The following is a 14,661-nucleotide window of genomic DNA, read 5'->3' on the forward strand; positions in this document are numbered from 1 at the left end:
CAGAATCCCAGTTAATATTGTAAAGTGCCTCTGTAAGATTGTCTAAAGCTGATTCACTGAGTAGCCTAAATGAAAGTTTCTTGCTTTTTGGTGGTGTTATGTCCATGTTCGCTATGAGAAAGGTAGGATAGTGGTCAGTTGTTCTGTCGTAGATTATACCAGATACAAGGGGAGCTGTTATGTTTGTCCATATGTGGTCCAAGGTAGTGGCTGATGTTTGAGTGACTCGGGTAGGTTTGGTGATTGTGGGGATTAGCATACAGGAGTTCATGCTGTTAAGGAAATAGTCAACTTGAGAGCAATTTTGTTGACCCAGGTCAATATTAAAATCTCCTCCCAGAATGATGTGGTTTTTGTTGAGATTGTTGTTTATAATAAGATTCCTTAGGTTGTCTGAGAAAGAAGCTATGTTAGTATTGGGAAATCTATAGATGGCTCCAATAGTCAAAGAGGATTTAAGGGATTTAATTGTAAACTGAGCAAAAGTATATTCACAGTAGTCATCTCTGTCACTAATAACACTGTTTATTAGGCCTACAGTTATGAATGACTTTATAACGAGCTAAGTTGTAGAGTTGGGTATAGTCTTTATTTAGCCAAGTTTCTGTTAAAATAATGAACGATAGGTTAGTACCTATTGCTGTGAGTAATGCATTTAAATCGTCAAAATGTTTACCAAGTGATCTAACATTTTGGTTATAAACTGATAGACAGGTGCTATTTTGAAGTTTGTTTTTAGCCTGGTGTGCTGTGAAATACTTGCAATAATGATGATCAATGTGCTGGTTGGTGTAGATATGAGACAGAAGATTTTGATCAGGATCAATATCAGTGTGCATAGAGATGCAGAGGGATCACGATACAAGATACACGATAAAGCAAAACACAAGAATAAAAGCAAATACAATAAAATAGTAACAATTTAGAAGTAAAATAAAGATCCAATAGATAGCCAGGAAGGACACAGAAGTTACATAAAATAAAAAACAAAAAATCAGTAGAGACTGACAATATAAATGTAAAATAAAAAATAATAAGAAAAATAATAATCATAAAAAAAAATGATCTTGAAGATAATTAGCTTAGTAATGGTTAATTAACAGGGTAATAAAAAGCCCTAGGTTTAGTGACAAGGGGATTAACTAAGAACAAATAATTAAGAGTATAAAACAGGCAAAGATGACAAACAAAAAAAAATAAATAAATAAAATATAAATAAAAATAAACACCTTTGGAAAGGAAAGGCAGAGCTTAAGTACACTTTGGTTGTATGTGAGACTACAAATTATGTTCTGGTTATTCAGCTGATATCCCACAGTCATCCAGGAAAGAAGTGAGGTGTGCTTCAGTGGTTATGACACAAGTTTTTCCAGAGTCAGTCTTCCTAGCTATTATTTTACCATCGCGCACAAAACAATGTTTAATAGCAGTGGATCTATTGCAAATTCCACGTAGTTTAAATAAGAGATTTTGTCTGAATCTGCTAAGACATTCGTTCACATAAACATTGGATTTCCTAGCGACTGCAGTAGTGATAAGGTCTGACTTGCGGGAGCAGCTATCTAACTTCACCCTTATCTTTCTGTTGTTTGTACCAGATGATTTGGTACCCACTCTATAAGCTGACTTAATGTCTCTTGCTTCGATTGAATAATTCAACTTAGTACGCAATTCCTGGAAAACTGACAGTCTTCTCTGTCAGTTTCATGGGGAAAATCATGTGATAAGATGATGACAGAATCAAGGAGCTTAAGTTGGTCTGATTCGTCTTGGTTTGCAGTGTGTTGCTGTTGTAGTGAGTTAAAATGGTTCTCTAACTTTTGTAGCATCTCTTCTTGCTTCTTAGAGGTTTCTGCTGGTTTAAAGTTAGTAACCGAGATCTGAAGAGAGCTTAATTCCTGTTCGAGGTGGCCGACTCTGGCCACCCAGCTAAACCTGCCACCTTTTGGGTGGCTTAATCTTCATCAATCATCAATCCATTTGGTCCCTTACAGGCTATTCATGCCCGTGCCACCTTTTGGGTGGCTTAATCTTCATCAATCATTTGGTCCACTTGGGAGACATCTCCCGTCAAGCAGGGTGCAGTCGCACCTCCACAGATCTCCAGTATCAGCTCTTGATACTGGTAATGGCTCAAAAGGACCACCACTTACGATTGATGATTGATTGATGAAGATTAAGCCACCCAAAAGGTGGCACGGGCATGAATAGCCCGTAAGTGGTGGCCCTTTTGAGCCATCACCAGTATCAATAGATGATACTGGAGATCTGTGGAGGTGCGAATGCACCCTGCGTGACGGGAGATGTCTCCCTTGTGAATGTGTTAAGATGAAGATGAAGCCACCCAAAAGGTGGCACGGGCATGAATAGCCCGTAAGTGGTGGCCCTTTTGAGCCATTACCAGTATCAAGAGCTGATACTGGAGATCTGTGGAGGTGCGAATGCACCCTGCGTGACGGGAGATGTCTCCCTTGTGATTGTGTTAAGATGAAGATGAAGCCACCCAAAAGGTGGCACGGGCATGAATAGCTCGTAAGTGGTGGCCCTTTTGAGCCATTACCAGTATCAAGAGCTGATACTGGAGATCTGTGGAGGCGCGATTGCACCCTGCGTGACGGGAGATGTCTCCCGGACCAAGTGGTGACCAGATGGTGTAAATGTTTGATTGATGATTGATGAAGATTAAGCCACCCAAAAGGTGGCACGGGCATGAATAGCCCGTAAGTGGTGGCCTTTTCATGCCATTACCAGTATCAAGAGCTGATACTGGAGATCTGTGGAGGTGCGAATGCACCCTGCATGACGGGAGATGTCTCCCTTATGAATGTGTTTAAGATGAAGATGAAGCAACCCAAAAGGTGGCACGGGCATAAATAGCCCGTAAGTGGTGGCCATTTTAAGCCATTACCAGTATCAAGAGCTGATACTGGAGATCTGTGGAGGTGCAAATGCACCCTGCATGACGGGAGATGTCTCCTTTGTGAATGTGTTAAGATGAAGATGAAGCAACCCAAAAGGTGGCACGGGCATAAATAGCCCGTAAGTGGTGGCCATTTTAAGCCATTACCAGTATCAGGAGCTGATACTGGAGATCTGTGGAGGTGCGAATGCACCCTGCATGACGGGAGATGTCTCCCTTGTGAATGTGTTAAGATGAAGATGAAGCCACCCAAAAGGTGGCACAGGCATGAATAGCTCGTAAGTGGTGGCCCTTTTGAGCCATCACCAGTATCAATAGATGATACTGGAGATCTGTGGAGGTGCGACTGCACCCTGCGTGACGGGAGATGTCTCCCGGACCAAAATGACCACTTACGGGCTATTCATGCTTCATCAATCATCAATCAAAAAGTGAAGGTTCTTGGGAACCATTACCAGTACCAATAGCTGATATTGGATATCTGTGGATGGATGGGGTCTTCATGGTCACTAGCAGTTTATGGCTCGCAGGACTCTTAGTTGCCAGGTTGCAGTGTAATGTGCAAGGCAATGTGTTATAACTGAACAGAACAACCTTGTTAGCTCAGTACCATCAGGATAATTATATTTTTCGAGGAATTCCATTTGTCTGTCCGGGATTATTCGGTGGAATTCTGGGTAGCGGAATTCTTTCTTCAGTATGATGAGGTTATTGTAAAAGTTTATGGTGATGGCATGGACATTCATAGGGTGCGGGTATTTGTTTTTACAGATTATCTTGTTACATTTGTTGGCCAATGGTGGTCTGATGTTTGTAATGCCACTGAACTCGCTGGGCGGAATGAAGAGAACATATCAAGTACTTTTGTCATCGTCGTCGGTGGCAAGGCCATTCTCGTCGAAGTCGGTGGGGGCTCTGGAGAGCCTCTTGGTGTCGGTTGTGGGAGTTTAGGATGGTCCGTCGTCGTCTTCTAAATGAATTAATCCTCTCAGCTCAAATGATGGGAAAAAAGATCTTGAGATCTTGATTTGGTTGGAAGAAATGAATAATGTGTTTTTAGGTATTACAAGAGAGGATATTTGATAACTTTATTTTAAATTGTTACAAAATATAATGTCTTACAAGAATGTATTTCATTACCTTCTGATGTAAAGATTGTTCTCCCTGCAAAAGGATAAGAGTATGTACGAGTCAGGACAGTTGAAAGTAATATATGATTGAAAAGTAGAACAACCAAATTAAAAACTCTCGATGTTTGTTGTTATGGCTCGGTAACTAAGGACGGAAAGGCAGGATGTGGAGTCTTCATTAAGGAGTACACTGAAATCTTCACTGTAGATGTTATTGGACACAGCCTAATTGTGTCATTTAAGTTGTGTCAACTAAATTAAGCCTATTTTTTTATTTACAGTAGATGATCTTTGGCGTTATTATATAGCAGAAGACCAGTATATCAGTATTTTCTGGACTAATTAAGAGGGAACATTAAGCAACTAAAGAAAAATGGCTAAAAATAAGATTCATGACCCCATTTATGTAGGAATCTTTGTAAATCAGGCAGTTGATGTAATAGAGAAGAGGGCCACGGGAGAACTCTTGTCGATGTAATATTTTAAATAAAGATATTGTAATATCAAGGCAAGTAAAGAATTGGTATCAATGGAGGTAAGACAAAAAGAATAATGTAATTCATGTTTATATGTGTCTTGCATTATAAGTAAATCCGTTGATTCGAGCACATTAGCTGATTTGTGGTCATTTGCTAATGTGGTACCGATTTTTAAGAAGGGAGAGTGATCACTTGCATAGTCATATTAGCTGAACTTCTTAATTGATCCATAATATAGGTGTACTAAGAGTTGCTCTTGTTTGGCAAATTTACATTCATTCTTTTCTAGCATACTTGGGGTAGTTGATTGTGAAAAGACTGATTAGCAAAATAGAGGCTCAAGGTATTATGGTGATATCTTCATCTGGAAAATATCATGATTGTATTAAAGGAAGCAAAGAGTTATTATAAATGGAGTTATGTTTGAGTGGAAAACTTGTAGGTGGGGTGTCTGGAGTGGAGTGAAGGCGGTGTCCTGGGACTTCAATTATCTTTCATATATATAAAATAATTAGATAGGATGTTGCACAAAAATTTACAAATATGCAGACGAAACGAAAATTGGGCAGAAGATAAACCCAGAAGACTCCAAATCGCATTGCTTCAATTGATTTTCTTATTGGTATATGACGTTAGTGTGATTTTCTTGTGTAAAACGCAAAATCGCTTCAAGACGATCCAGACAGGTTTTTGAAATGGTCTAAAGACTGGCAGATGCATCTTAATGCAGAGAAGTGTAAGTTTCTGAGGCTAGGTAGTGAGTTACAAGATTTCAGCTAGAGGTCATAATTAATAGGAACTTAAAGTCAATTTAAATTTAAAGTCCAATAAACCATTTTCATTTTTTTAATTCTTAAGTTGTTATGTACAACTGATTGGCCAATTGTAATTATAATCCCATCCTTTGCCTATAATAGATGTAAAGTAATATATCTTAGAAGCAAACATGAAATGGCAAACTACTTATAAACATGAGAATTGATGACTGAAAATGAAGTAAACGACCTGTGAGAGTGATTGATGATCTGCAGCAAAGTATAACATTTATATAATATAATTATATAATAATATAAATTATTATATGAGCCACAACATGGTTTTGCAAATTGCAGTTCATGTTTTTAATGATAGCAAACAAAATATAGCAAACAAATTTGCTATCATTTTATTCTTGCATAGTATACTAGTCGATTATGGTAAGGTTTGAGATGTTGAGTAACTTGACTTTAGTAAAGCTTTTGATACAGTGCCACATGAAAGACTGATTAAAAAGATAGAGGCTCACAGTATTGGGGGTTCTATTAAGTATGATTACAGCATGGCTATATCAAAGGAAATAAAGTAATTAAATTTGGAGTCATTTTTAACAGAGTGGGAAAATGTTGTAAGTATATATATATATATATATATATATATATATATATATATATATATATATATATATATATATATATATATATATATATATATATATATATATATATATATATATATATATATATATATATATATATATATATATATATATATATAAATTATTTAGATTTAAGTTTGAGCAGCAATATTTGCAAATTTGCAGACGAATTAAAAATCTGGATTGTAATAAGCACTATCAGATCATGACGATCTACATAGCGTTTGAAGTACAACAACAATACAATACAATTTTATTTAGGTAAGGTACATACATACAATAAATATTTACAAGGAATGTTTGACTTATAGGTAGAGCTAGTACATACAATGCCTAAAGCCACTATTACGCAAAGCGTTTCGGGCATGATAAACTTAAATGACAAGCTTAATACTAATTGAGCATAATGAGTAGAATAAAAACAAGAAATGAAAACATAGATGAAAAAGCAGCACAAATACAATTATGTCGACAAACAGCGCTCTTTAAAGAAAAAAACAGACATTGGTTGACAATAGAAGGGTAAGGTAGGTTACAGGGAATTTATTAGGTATAGCTTCGCTTTTAACTTAAACTGGTTGAGAGAGGTACAGTCTTTAACATGGTTTGGAAGGTCATTCCACATTCTGGGCCCCTTGATTTGTAGAGCATTTCTAGTTTGATTAAGTCGTACTCTAGGAATATCAAAACTGTATTTATTTCTGGTGTGATGCTCATGGGTTCTGATACAACTTTCTATGAAGCTTTTGAGATCAGGATTGGCATTATAGTTTAGCGTTTTATATATGTATAATACACATGAGAGAATGTGCAGTGACTTAATGTCTAACATATTCAGAGATTTAAGTAGGGGTACCGAGTGATGTCTGGGGCCAGAATTGGATATTGTCCTAATAGCAGCTTTGTGTTGAGTAATTAGAGGACGTAAGTGATTTTGGGTAGTAGAGCCCCAAGCACAAATACCATAGTTGAGATATGGATAGATAAGGGAGTAATAGAGAGTCACCAGGGCAGGGCGTGGTACATAATATCTGATCTTAGAAAGAATGCCTACAGTTTTTGAAACTTTTTTTGATATGTTTAGAATGTGTCCCTGGAAATTAAGCTTGTGGTCAATGAGAATGCCAAGGAATTTGCCATCTAATTTGTTACAAATTTGGGTATTGTTTATTTTGAGATTTATTTGATTAGAGGATTTATTGCCAAACAGAATATAAAAGGTTTTGTCAATGTTAAGGGTGAGTTGGTTGGCAGTTAGCCACAGATGGACTTTATTTAGCTCAGTATTTACTGTGGCATTTAGAGCAAGGGGATCAGGACTGGAGTAAATGAAGGTTGTGTCGTCAGCAAATAGAATTGGTTTGAGGTGTTGGGAGGCATTTGGAAGGTCATTAATGTAGATGAGAAAGAGGAGAGGGCCAAGTATGCTGCCCTGGGGAACACCAATGTTGATGGGTAGGGTGGGAGAAATTGTATTATTCACAGAAACATATTGGAGCCTGTCAGTAAGGTAGGATTTGAGGTATTGTAGGGAGTGTCCTCTGACTCCATAATGATGTAATTTAAGAAGAAGGTTTTGGTGGTTGACAGTGTCAAAAGCTTTACGCAGGTCCACAAACAACCCAACAGGGAACTCATTTTTATCAAGAGCTGAATGAATCGAGTTAAGCATACTAATAAGTGCATCGTTAGTGCTTTTTTGGGTCTGAAGCCATATTGGCAAGGGCTAAGTGTATTGAGTTTGGCTAGATATGAGTAAAGCTGCTTATAGATTAGTTTTTCAAAATTTTTTGACAAGTTTGGCAGGATAGATATAGGTCTGTAGTTGTTAACATCTGTGAGATTAACACATTTGTGGACAGGCGTTACTCTCGCTTTTTTTAGAATATCTGGGAAGGTTTGGAGTTCAAGTGACTTGTTGAAGAGCAAAGCAATAGCAGGAGCTAAAGATCTGGAGGCTTTTTTGTAAATTAAAGTTGGTATCTCCTCAAGGGCACCAGACTTGGTTTTAAGGGAAAGGATTATCTCTTTGACGTCAGTGGAATTAATAGGCTTTAGGTACAGAGACTGGATAGTTACCTGAAAGATAGTCATTAATGTCTGTACTGGAAGATGGAATATCATTTGCAAGGGATGAACCAATGGAAGAGAAGAACCTATTGAACTCAATAGCAGAATCAGAGGCTGAAAGCTGACCATCGTTATTAGACAGGAGAGTCGGTTTGTTATTTAAAGACTTCTTTGATCCCAATATTTGAGAAATTGTTCTCCAAGTTTGTTTAATGTTGCTCTTTATTTGGGTAAATTTATCTTCGTAGTATTTAGTTTTGGCTCGTCTAATTATCTTAGACAGCAATAATGAGTAATTCTTTGAGAATTCTTTGGAGACAATTCCTAACCTATACTTCTTCTCAAGGTCATGTTTTTTATTAATAGATTTAAGTATTCCCTTTGTAAGCCAGGGATTGTTAAGCCTTTTGGTTGTGACTTGTTTTGTAAGCATAGGACAGTGGGTATTATAAAGGCTAAGAGTTTTTTGAAGAAAAGATTGCACTGCTAGGTTGATGTCCACTATGTTACCTAACTCGGACTCCCAGTTGACATCATCAGCAGCAGTTATAAAATTGTCTATAGCAGTTTCATTGTGTAGTCTAAAACGTATCACTCTTGACTCAAGAGGTGGTTTGCTAATGTTAGTTAAGAGAAATGTGGGGTAATGATCTGTAGTGCTATCGGTGATTATACCTGAAGTAAGCGGAGAGGTTATGTTTGTCCAGATGTGATCGAACGTCGTGGCAGTGCTATCAGTGATTCTAGTAGGTCTAGTGATTAAGGGTATGAGGAAGCAGGAATTCATACAGTTGAGGAAGCTAACAGCAGTGGGGTGTTCATGCTCGCAGAGGTCAATATTAAAGTCCCCTGCGACAATTAGGTGGTTTTTGTTCAGTCTGTTATCAAGTATTAGATTTCTAAGGTTTGAGTTGAATTCGGACACATCGGTGTTAGGAATTCTATAAACTGCACCCACAGTCAGGACAGACTCGGCACCCTTGACTCTGAAGCTGGCGAAGATATACTCCCCATAGCAGTCTCTGGTTCTAATTTCTTTTAAGCATGTTAGTTCTTGGTGGTAGTAAAGAGCAGTGCCACCACCTCTCTGAAGTTGACGACAGTTGTGAATTGCTGAGTAGTTAGGCATGTTAAAGAGCTGAGTAGTATCCTCTTTCAACCATGTTTCAGTAAGTATAATAAAAGAGAAAGTGGTCAAGAGATTGATAGATGCAGTTTACTGCTGACAAATTTAATGTTAGGTAATGATGATAGAGTTACAAGATACGAGTTAAATGATTTTGTAATAAAATGCAACTAATATATGACGGCTGTATTTAAGACAAGATACTATGGAGAATTCATTTAGTTATTTAAGTTTATCCGATCCGGGTGGCTTGCCATGCGTTCTAACCACTTGACATTATATACTAAATAAAGCCATTCATAATAAATAGTCAAACAGATATAGAACACTTGATGTTCATAATTAACGGTTTCTTAACCCTAAGAAATGGTTTTGACTCTTTTATCAACAATGTGAAGGAGACCTTGGTTTTATTTATGATTTAATTATTCTCAGTCCTGGAGAATCATTTTTTATCCATTTTGGTCTCCTGACTGGTGTTTTAAACATTATTGGATATAAGTTTTACAGGGAAAGATAAATTAGGTGAAATGTGACGAAATTAGAATGAGTTAGCCATTTTGTATTGTAAATAATTGTAACTATTGTAAATAAAAGTTTGTAATAATTGGTGTCGAAATTTCCGACAATTCATTTAGGAATTGGTTCATAATGATCAAAATGTTTTGCTTATTTTTATTACGAAAGAATATAAAGTAATACATGACCTCAGAAAATTATCTTTACCAACTGAGTCCTCTGAGTTAAATTTACCAATTTCCTATATTGATTGAAGACTCCTTTATTGCAGAGAACCTAATTATTTTGCCTGCCTTCATAAGACATCCAAATGGCAAATTTATTACATCTCTCAAATTAATCAGATGAAAAAAAAACAAAATTAGACAGCGGATAAAAGGTCAGTTCTAAGTGGAGACATAATTAATGCTGGAAGTTAGTAGTGAGCAGCAAGACTGGCACACAGGGTCTCCTCGAGCGCTTTATACAGGGAGGCAGCAGTAGTCATGCCACGCTGGGTCCCCACGAAACAAGAGGGAAGGAGGCAGCAGTAACAATGCCACGCTGGGTCCCCACAATAAAAGAGGGAAGGAGGCAGCAGTAACAATGCTACGCTGGGTCTCCACGAAACAAGAGGGAAGGAAGCAGCAGTAACAATGCTACGCTGGGTCCCCCACGAGTTTATACAAGGGGAAAGGAGGCAGCAGAAGCAATGCCACACTGGTTACTACGGTTCCTCATCATCTTGATGTAGCCTTCATCACCCAGAGTTGTGCCCCAAGAGTTCTTCACCAGCCAGTAGTCAGTTCCGTCCTCGGTAGTGCCATAACCCACAACCAGAACACCGTGGCCAAGATTCGTTGAACTACATTCTGGCTCGTCATAAACACCTGTAATATATATATTCATCCTTCAATAATTCAATATTTAACAAATTATTTGTTCAGAAACTTTCATAATTCCTACAAAATAAATAAGATTCCGAATTTAAAGGCATTAAATTAAATGGAAGAATAAATACTGTGCTACAACGTGGGAATTGTCGATATGGTGAGTGAGACGCGCATTGACATGATTGTGTGTATACGTGGACATGACAGTGTGTGTGGTAGAAAACATGATGAATACTTAAAGCACTATGAGAAAGAATGATATATTCAAAAACTTTAGAAAACACAGCAGATCTAAGAAAGACCCGAGAATCGTTAAAAAATAAAGATCTCATACAATTTAAACAATTTATATACACATATGGTGAACATTTCACGTATATATGAGCATGCATATATATACTGATCACCTTCAGTAAAATGTGATCTATGTACACACATTCACAATAAAAAATACTTACCATGATGGTAAAACTGGATTGACCCGTGTGAGGCATCAATGGCAACAGATACTGGTCCAACTGTGGCAACAGCTTTCTTCAGTGCATCTTCACTTCCCTCGCGAATATGAACAAAGCCAGTCACTTTAGCACCAGATTCTTGCTGTTTATATTGACACTTTCCTTCCTAATAGAGTAAGGTTACAATATTATTATGTACAAAAATATGAAAAACATATATATACTTATATATAAGTTCGAAATATTTGCTTATATTATAGGCAAATATGTTATGCAAATGCTTATTATTCTCTCTGTTAAAAAGTTTAAAGCCAGTTTTAAATATGTAAAATATAATTATCATTAAAAGTATTTATCCTGATATATGGATAAAAATCTTCAGTGTCAATCACAAAAAAGGAAATATTACGAAATATGTTGACCAAACCACACACAGACTGCAATATTTGCAGACTCCTCATCTGCAAACTACTCACTGTTTAAAAGTTTAAGACCACATCCCAGGTAAAATATAATTATCATGAAAAGTGTATTTACCTTCTTCTTGTAAGGATAAGAATCTTCAGTGTCAATCCCACCATTGTCCTCAATGTACTTGAAGGCAGCTGTCATCAGTCCACCGTCACAGCCACCATTGCCGTACTTGGTGGAACAGTCAATCAAGTTCTGCTCAGAAAGGCTCACCAGCTTACCCGTCTGGCGGAAGTGTTGACCTTCCAGTGACCCGGTCTGTGGACCACACAAACATTAATTTGTAAAACATCATCAAAACTTGTAAGTTCTTTATATGATCATTATTAATATATGAGAAAATTTTAATATTTGCTCATATTAATATTATTAAATATCTAAGGATTTAATAGCACTCAACTCATTAAGTAATTATCTAGGATAATAATGATACTAATTATCAACCTTAAGTCTGCATAATTTACTTAATAATTTTCCTAAATATTCAACTATTTTATTTGCATAAAATAATAACAATAAACCCATTACAAATTAACTTCACATGTCAAAGATGTCATTAATATTCTATATAAATAACACTACAAACAAGATGAGTTAGAAGATAATACTCACAGCTGAGAAGGCCCAGCATGATCCACATTTTCCTTGGTCCTTTACTGGGGTGACTGCTCCCTTCTCTCTCCAGTCAACAGTCTTGGGAAGGACAACATCATCATCTGGCTCAATGTAAGTGGAACCATTGTACATGCTGTTCAATCTGTATCTTTCTGTGTGGTTCGTATGGAAACCTGCCATTGTTGACAAAAACTCATCCTGCAGCTGTAAGAAATATTTTATTTTATCACATCACATAAATAACTGGGCATTAGGGTGTAATTGAACATATGAGTTTTGTGGTTCTGAATGAGATCAGGATACAGGCAATACACAATGTGATCACATTAACGTGATGCCTCAATGAGAAAAAAAATCAGTAGGAGCCAAGAGGACTTGAACCAATGCTCAGTATTGGTTCGAATATAGGGTTTCAATCCTCTGAACCCCAGATGATTCAGTTGAATCCCAGGTTGCCATGTCGCGGTGTAGTGGCCTAGAGGCGAGCCTGTGAGGATCCATCGCATTGGATAGAATCCTCCTCATGGCTTCTTAACAGTCGAAACCCAGTCTTCATGTCCATTGTTGAGGATTGTAAGAACAAGATAACAGCTGAGATACAGCTGAAAGGCCATAGTGTGAAATTCATGTGGATTCCATCTCATGTTGGAATAGTGCTCAACGAGGTGGCGGATGACTTGGCCAAACGTGCCACATCAAAACCACAAGTTGACATTGAATGTGAATTTACAATGAGACAAATACGAAGCAAAATCAGAAATATTCAGGCACAGGCAGAAGTGGAGAATGGTATAATGTATGATTCAAACCATGCAACACAACATGTATGTGAGACAGAACATCCATTTCACTCGGTCCGTCCTGGACCATTCTCAAGTCGATCACAATCGACTTGAGAATGGTCCAGGACGGACCGAAACGTCGTCGTCCCTTCAACTTCTCGTGTGTGGTCTGGTCAACATACTTCAGCCACGTTATTGTGACTCATCGCCTGCATTTAGGTACTAATATTACTGGGACTATGGGATAGGTGTTCATGATAACGACACGAAGTGTAAACTATGTGGTATGTTAAAGTATCACACCCTTGCCCAATATGTTCTTGATTGTCCGTTGATTAATGTATATAGAAACACTGAGATTAGGACTGTTCCTGAACAAATAGCCTGGATGTGTCACAACGGAAAGGTTGATGATATTCTTGAGAGATATAAGAATTTTGCACCAAGATTGTAATCTTTTGTTGAATTATCTGCATGTCTCTTGCAAATACTGTACACCTAGGTCACACAGTACACACCAGTACATCTTGTCAATACAGTATACCTAGGTCATAAAAGTATCTATGTGTACGTCTGATACCATACTACTTGTGTAAAGGAGGAAATATATATGTTTATCTCTCAGAATGTTTGGTAATATGTTTATTGTTTGTGATGTGTGTATATGTATGTTTTAACACGATGTACTGAACGGAGTGAGAATAGATTGAGATACCTCATCCCTTTGTGTGTATTTTACCTCAATAAACTTATTTCAATTTCATTGCTTCTTCTGATTTTATCATGCAAACAATGCTAACTAATTAGAAGTTTATCCTACTTACCATGTCACCAAACTTGTTCATCCTGAGCCTGTATGACTTGTGTCCTGTTGCAAACAGCTTATTGTGTGCAGCAATCTTGTGTCTGTTCTCCATATAGATGTTCATGCGGAACGAGTCTTCAACATCAGTGGCGTATTTCTTGTCATGTTCAATCTAAAAAATATTTTTTTCATAATTACACTATTTCTTCTAGCCGGTCTCGGGAGGCAAGATAAATGGTTTTAAGAATATATGAAGATGAGTATATGCAGATGTAATAGTTGCTACAAGCACAATAGTTTTTTTAGATCAGTACAACAGCAACGGTTGTTGATGATATAAACAATGAAAAGAAGTTGGCAAGGAACGCTTTATTCACCACAAGTAGCATCCATCACCTCCGACTTTACTGACTGCACTCAATAAATTTCTTCACTGAAGTGACCAGTGATACCAGCGGGTTTGCAGTCAAAACAAATATAACACCTTTATTTGCAAGAGAAATCTATACATGAAACCTGGTACGCTATCACAGTGTTCTCTCACACTAATTTTAAACCTAATGTAAAATGATGGCAACTGTTACACTATTATCCCCTAAAACATGCTAAAGCTTTCTTCTTAAAGAACTCTTCAAGTAATTAAGGTTGTTACCGTTCTTACCTTAAATGTCTCCCACTCTTCCTGCACAACAGAAGAGTAAGGTACTGCAGATATTGCGGCAAGAACGGCCACCAACACTGATGCTGCCAAGTACTTCATCTGGTGGGAAAGACAAAATAAGTATCATAACAGTAACAATTTCCATAATATTTAACATCACTTTAGTGAACAAATCCACAAGGGCCGTGACGAGGGTTCGAACCTACGTCCGAGAGGATCCCAGACGAGGCCTTAATCGACTGAGCTGCGACATGGTAGAAGAATTGCAACCGGAAGTTCTACTGACCTTACTCGGATCCTGCAGCCTCTCCGAGACACAAACCAGGATTTTACACAATT

The 14,661-nt window shown here is 37.4% G+C and overlaps 1 protein-coding gene across 1 annotated transcript; it reads right to left on the minus strand.

Moving 5' to 3' along the window:
* Window positions 1-10,318: 10,318 nt before the first annotated feature.
* LOC123774098 (procathepsin L-like) lies at window positions 10,319-14,421 on the minus strand. Its single transcript, XM_069304719.1, has 6 exons — window positions 14,323-14,421; window positions 13,681-13,833; window positions 12,072-12,278; window positions 11,526-11,717; window positions 10,989-11,154; window positions 10,319-10,527 (listed from the first exon to the last, which is right to left on the minus strand). Exons 1-6 carry the CDS (start codon window positions 14,419-14,421, stop codon window positions 10,319-10,321), a joined length of 1,026 nt encoding a protein of 341 aa, XP_069160820.1.
* Between the last annotated feature and the right edge of the window lie 240 nt (window positions 14,422-14,661).

This window comes from Procambarus clarkii, chromosome 53 (assembly GCF_040958095.1).
Source record: "Procambarus clarkii isolate CNS0578487 chromosome 53, FALCON_Pclarkii_2.0, whole genome shotgun sequence".
Lineage (NCBI taxonomy): Eukaryota > Metazoa > Arthropoda > Malacostraca > Decapoda > Cambaridae > Procambarus > Procambarus clarkii.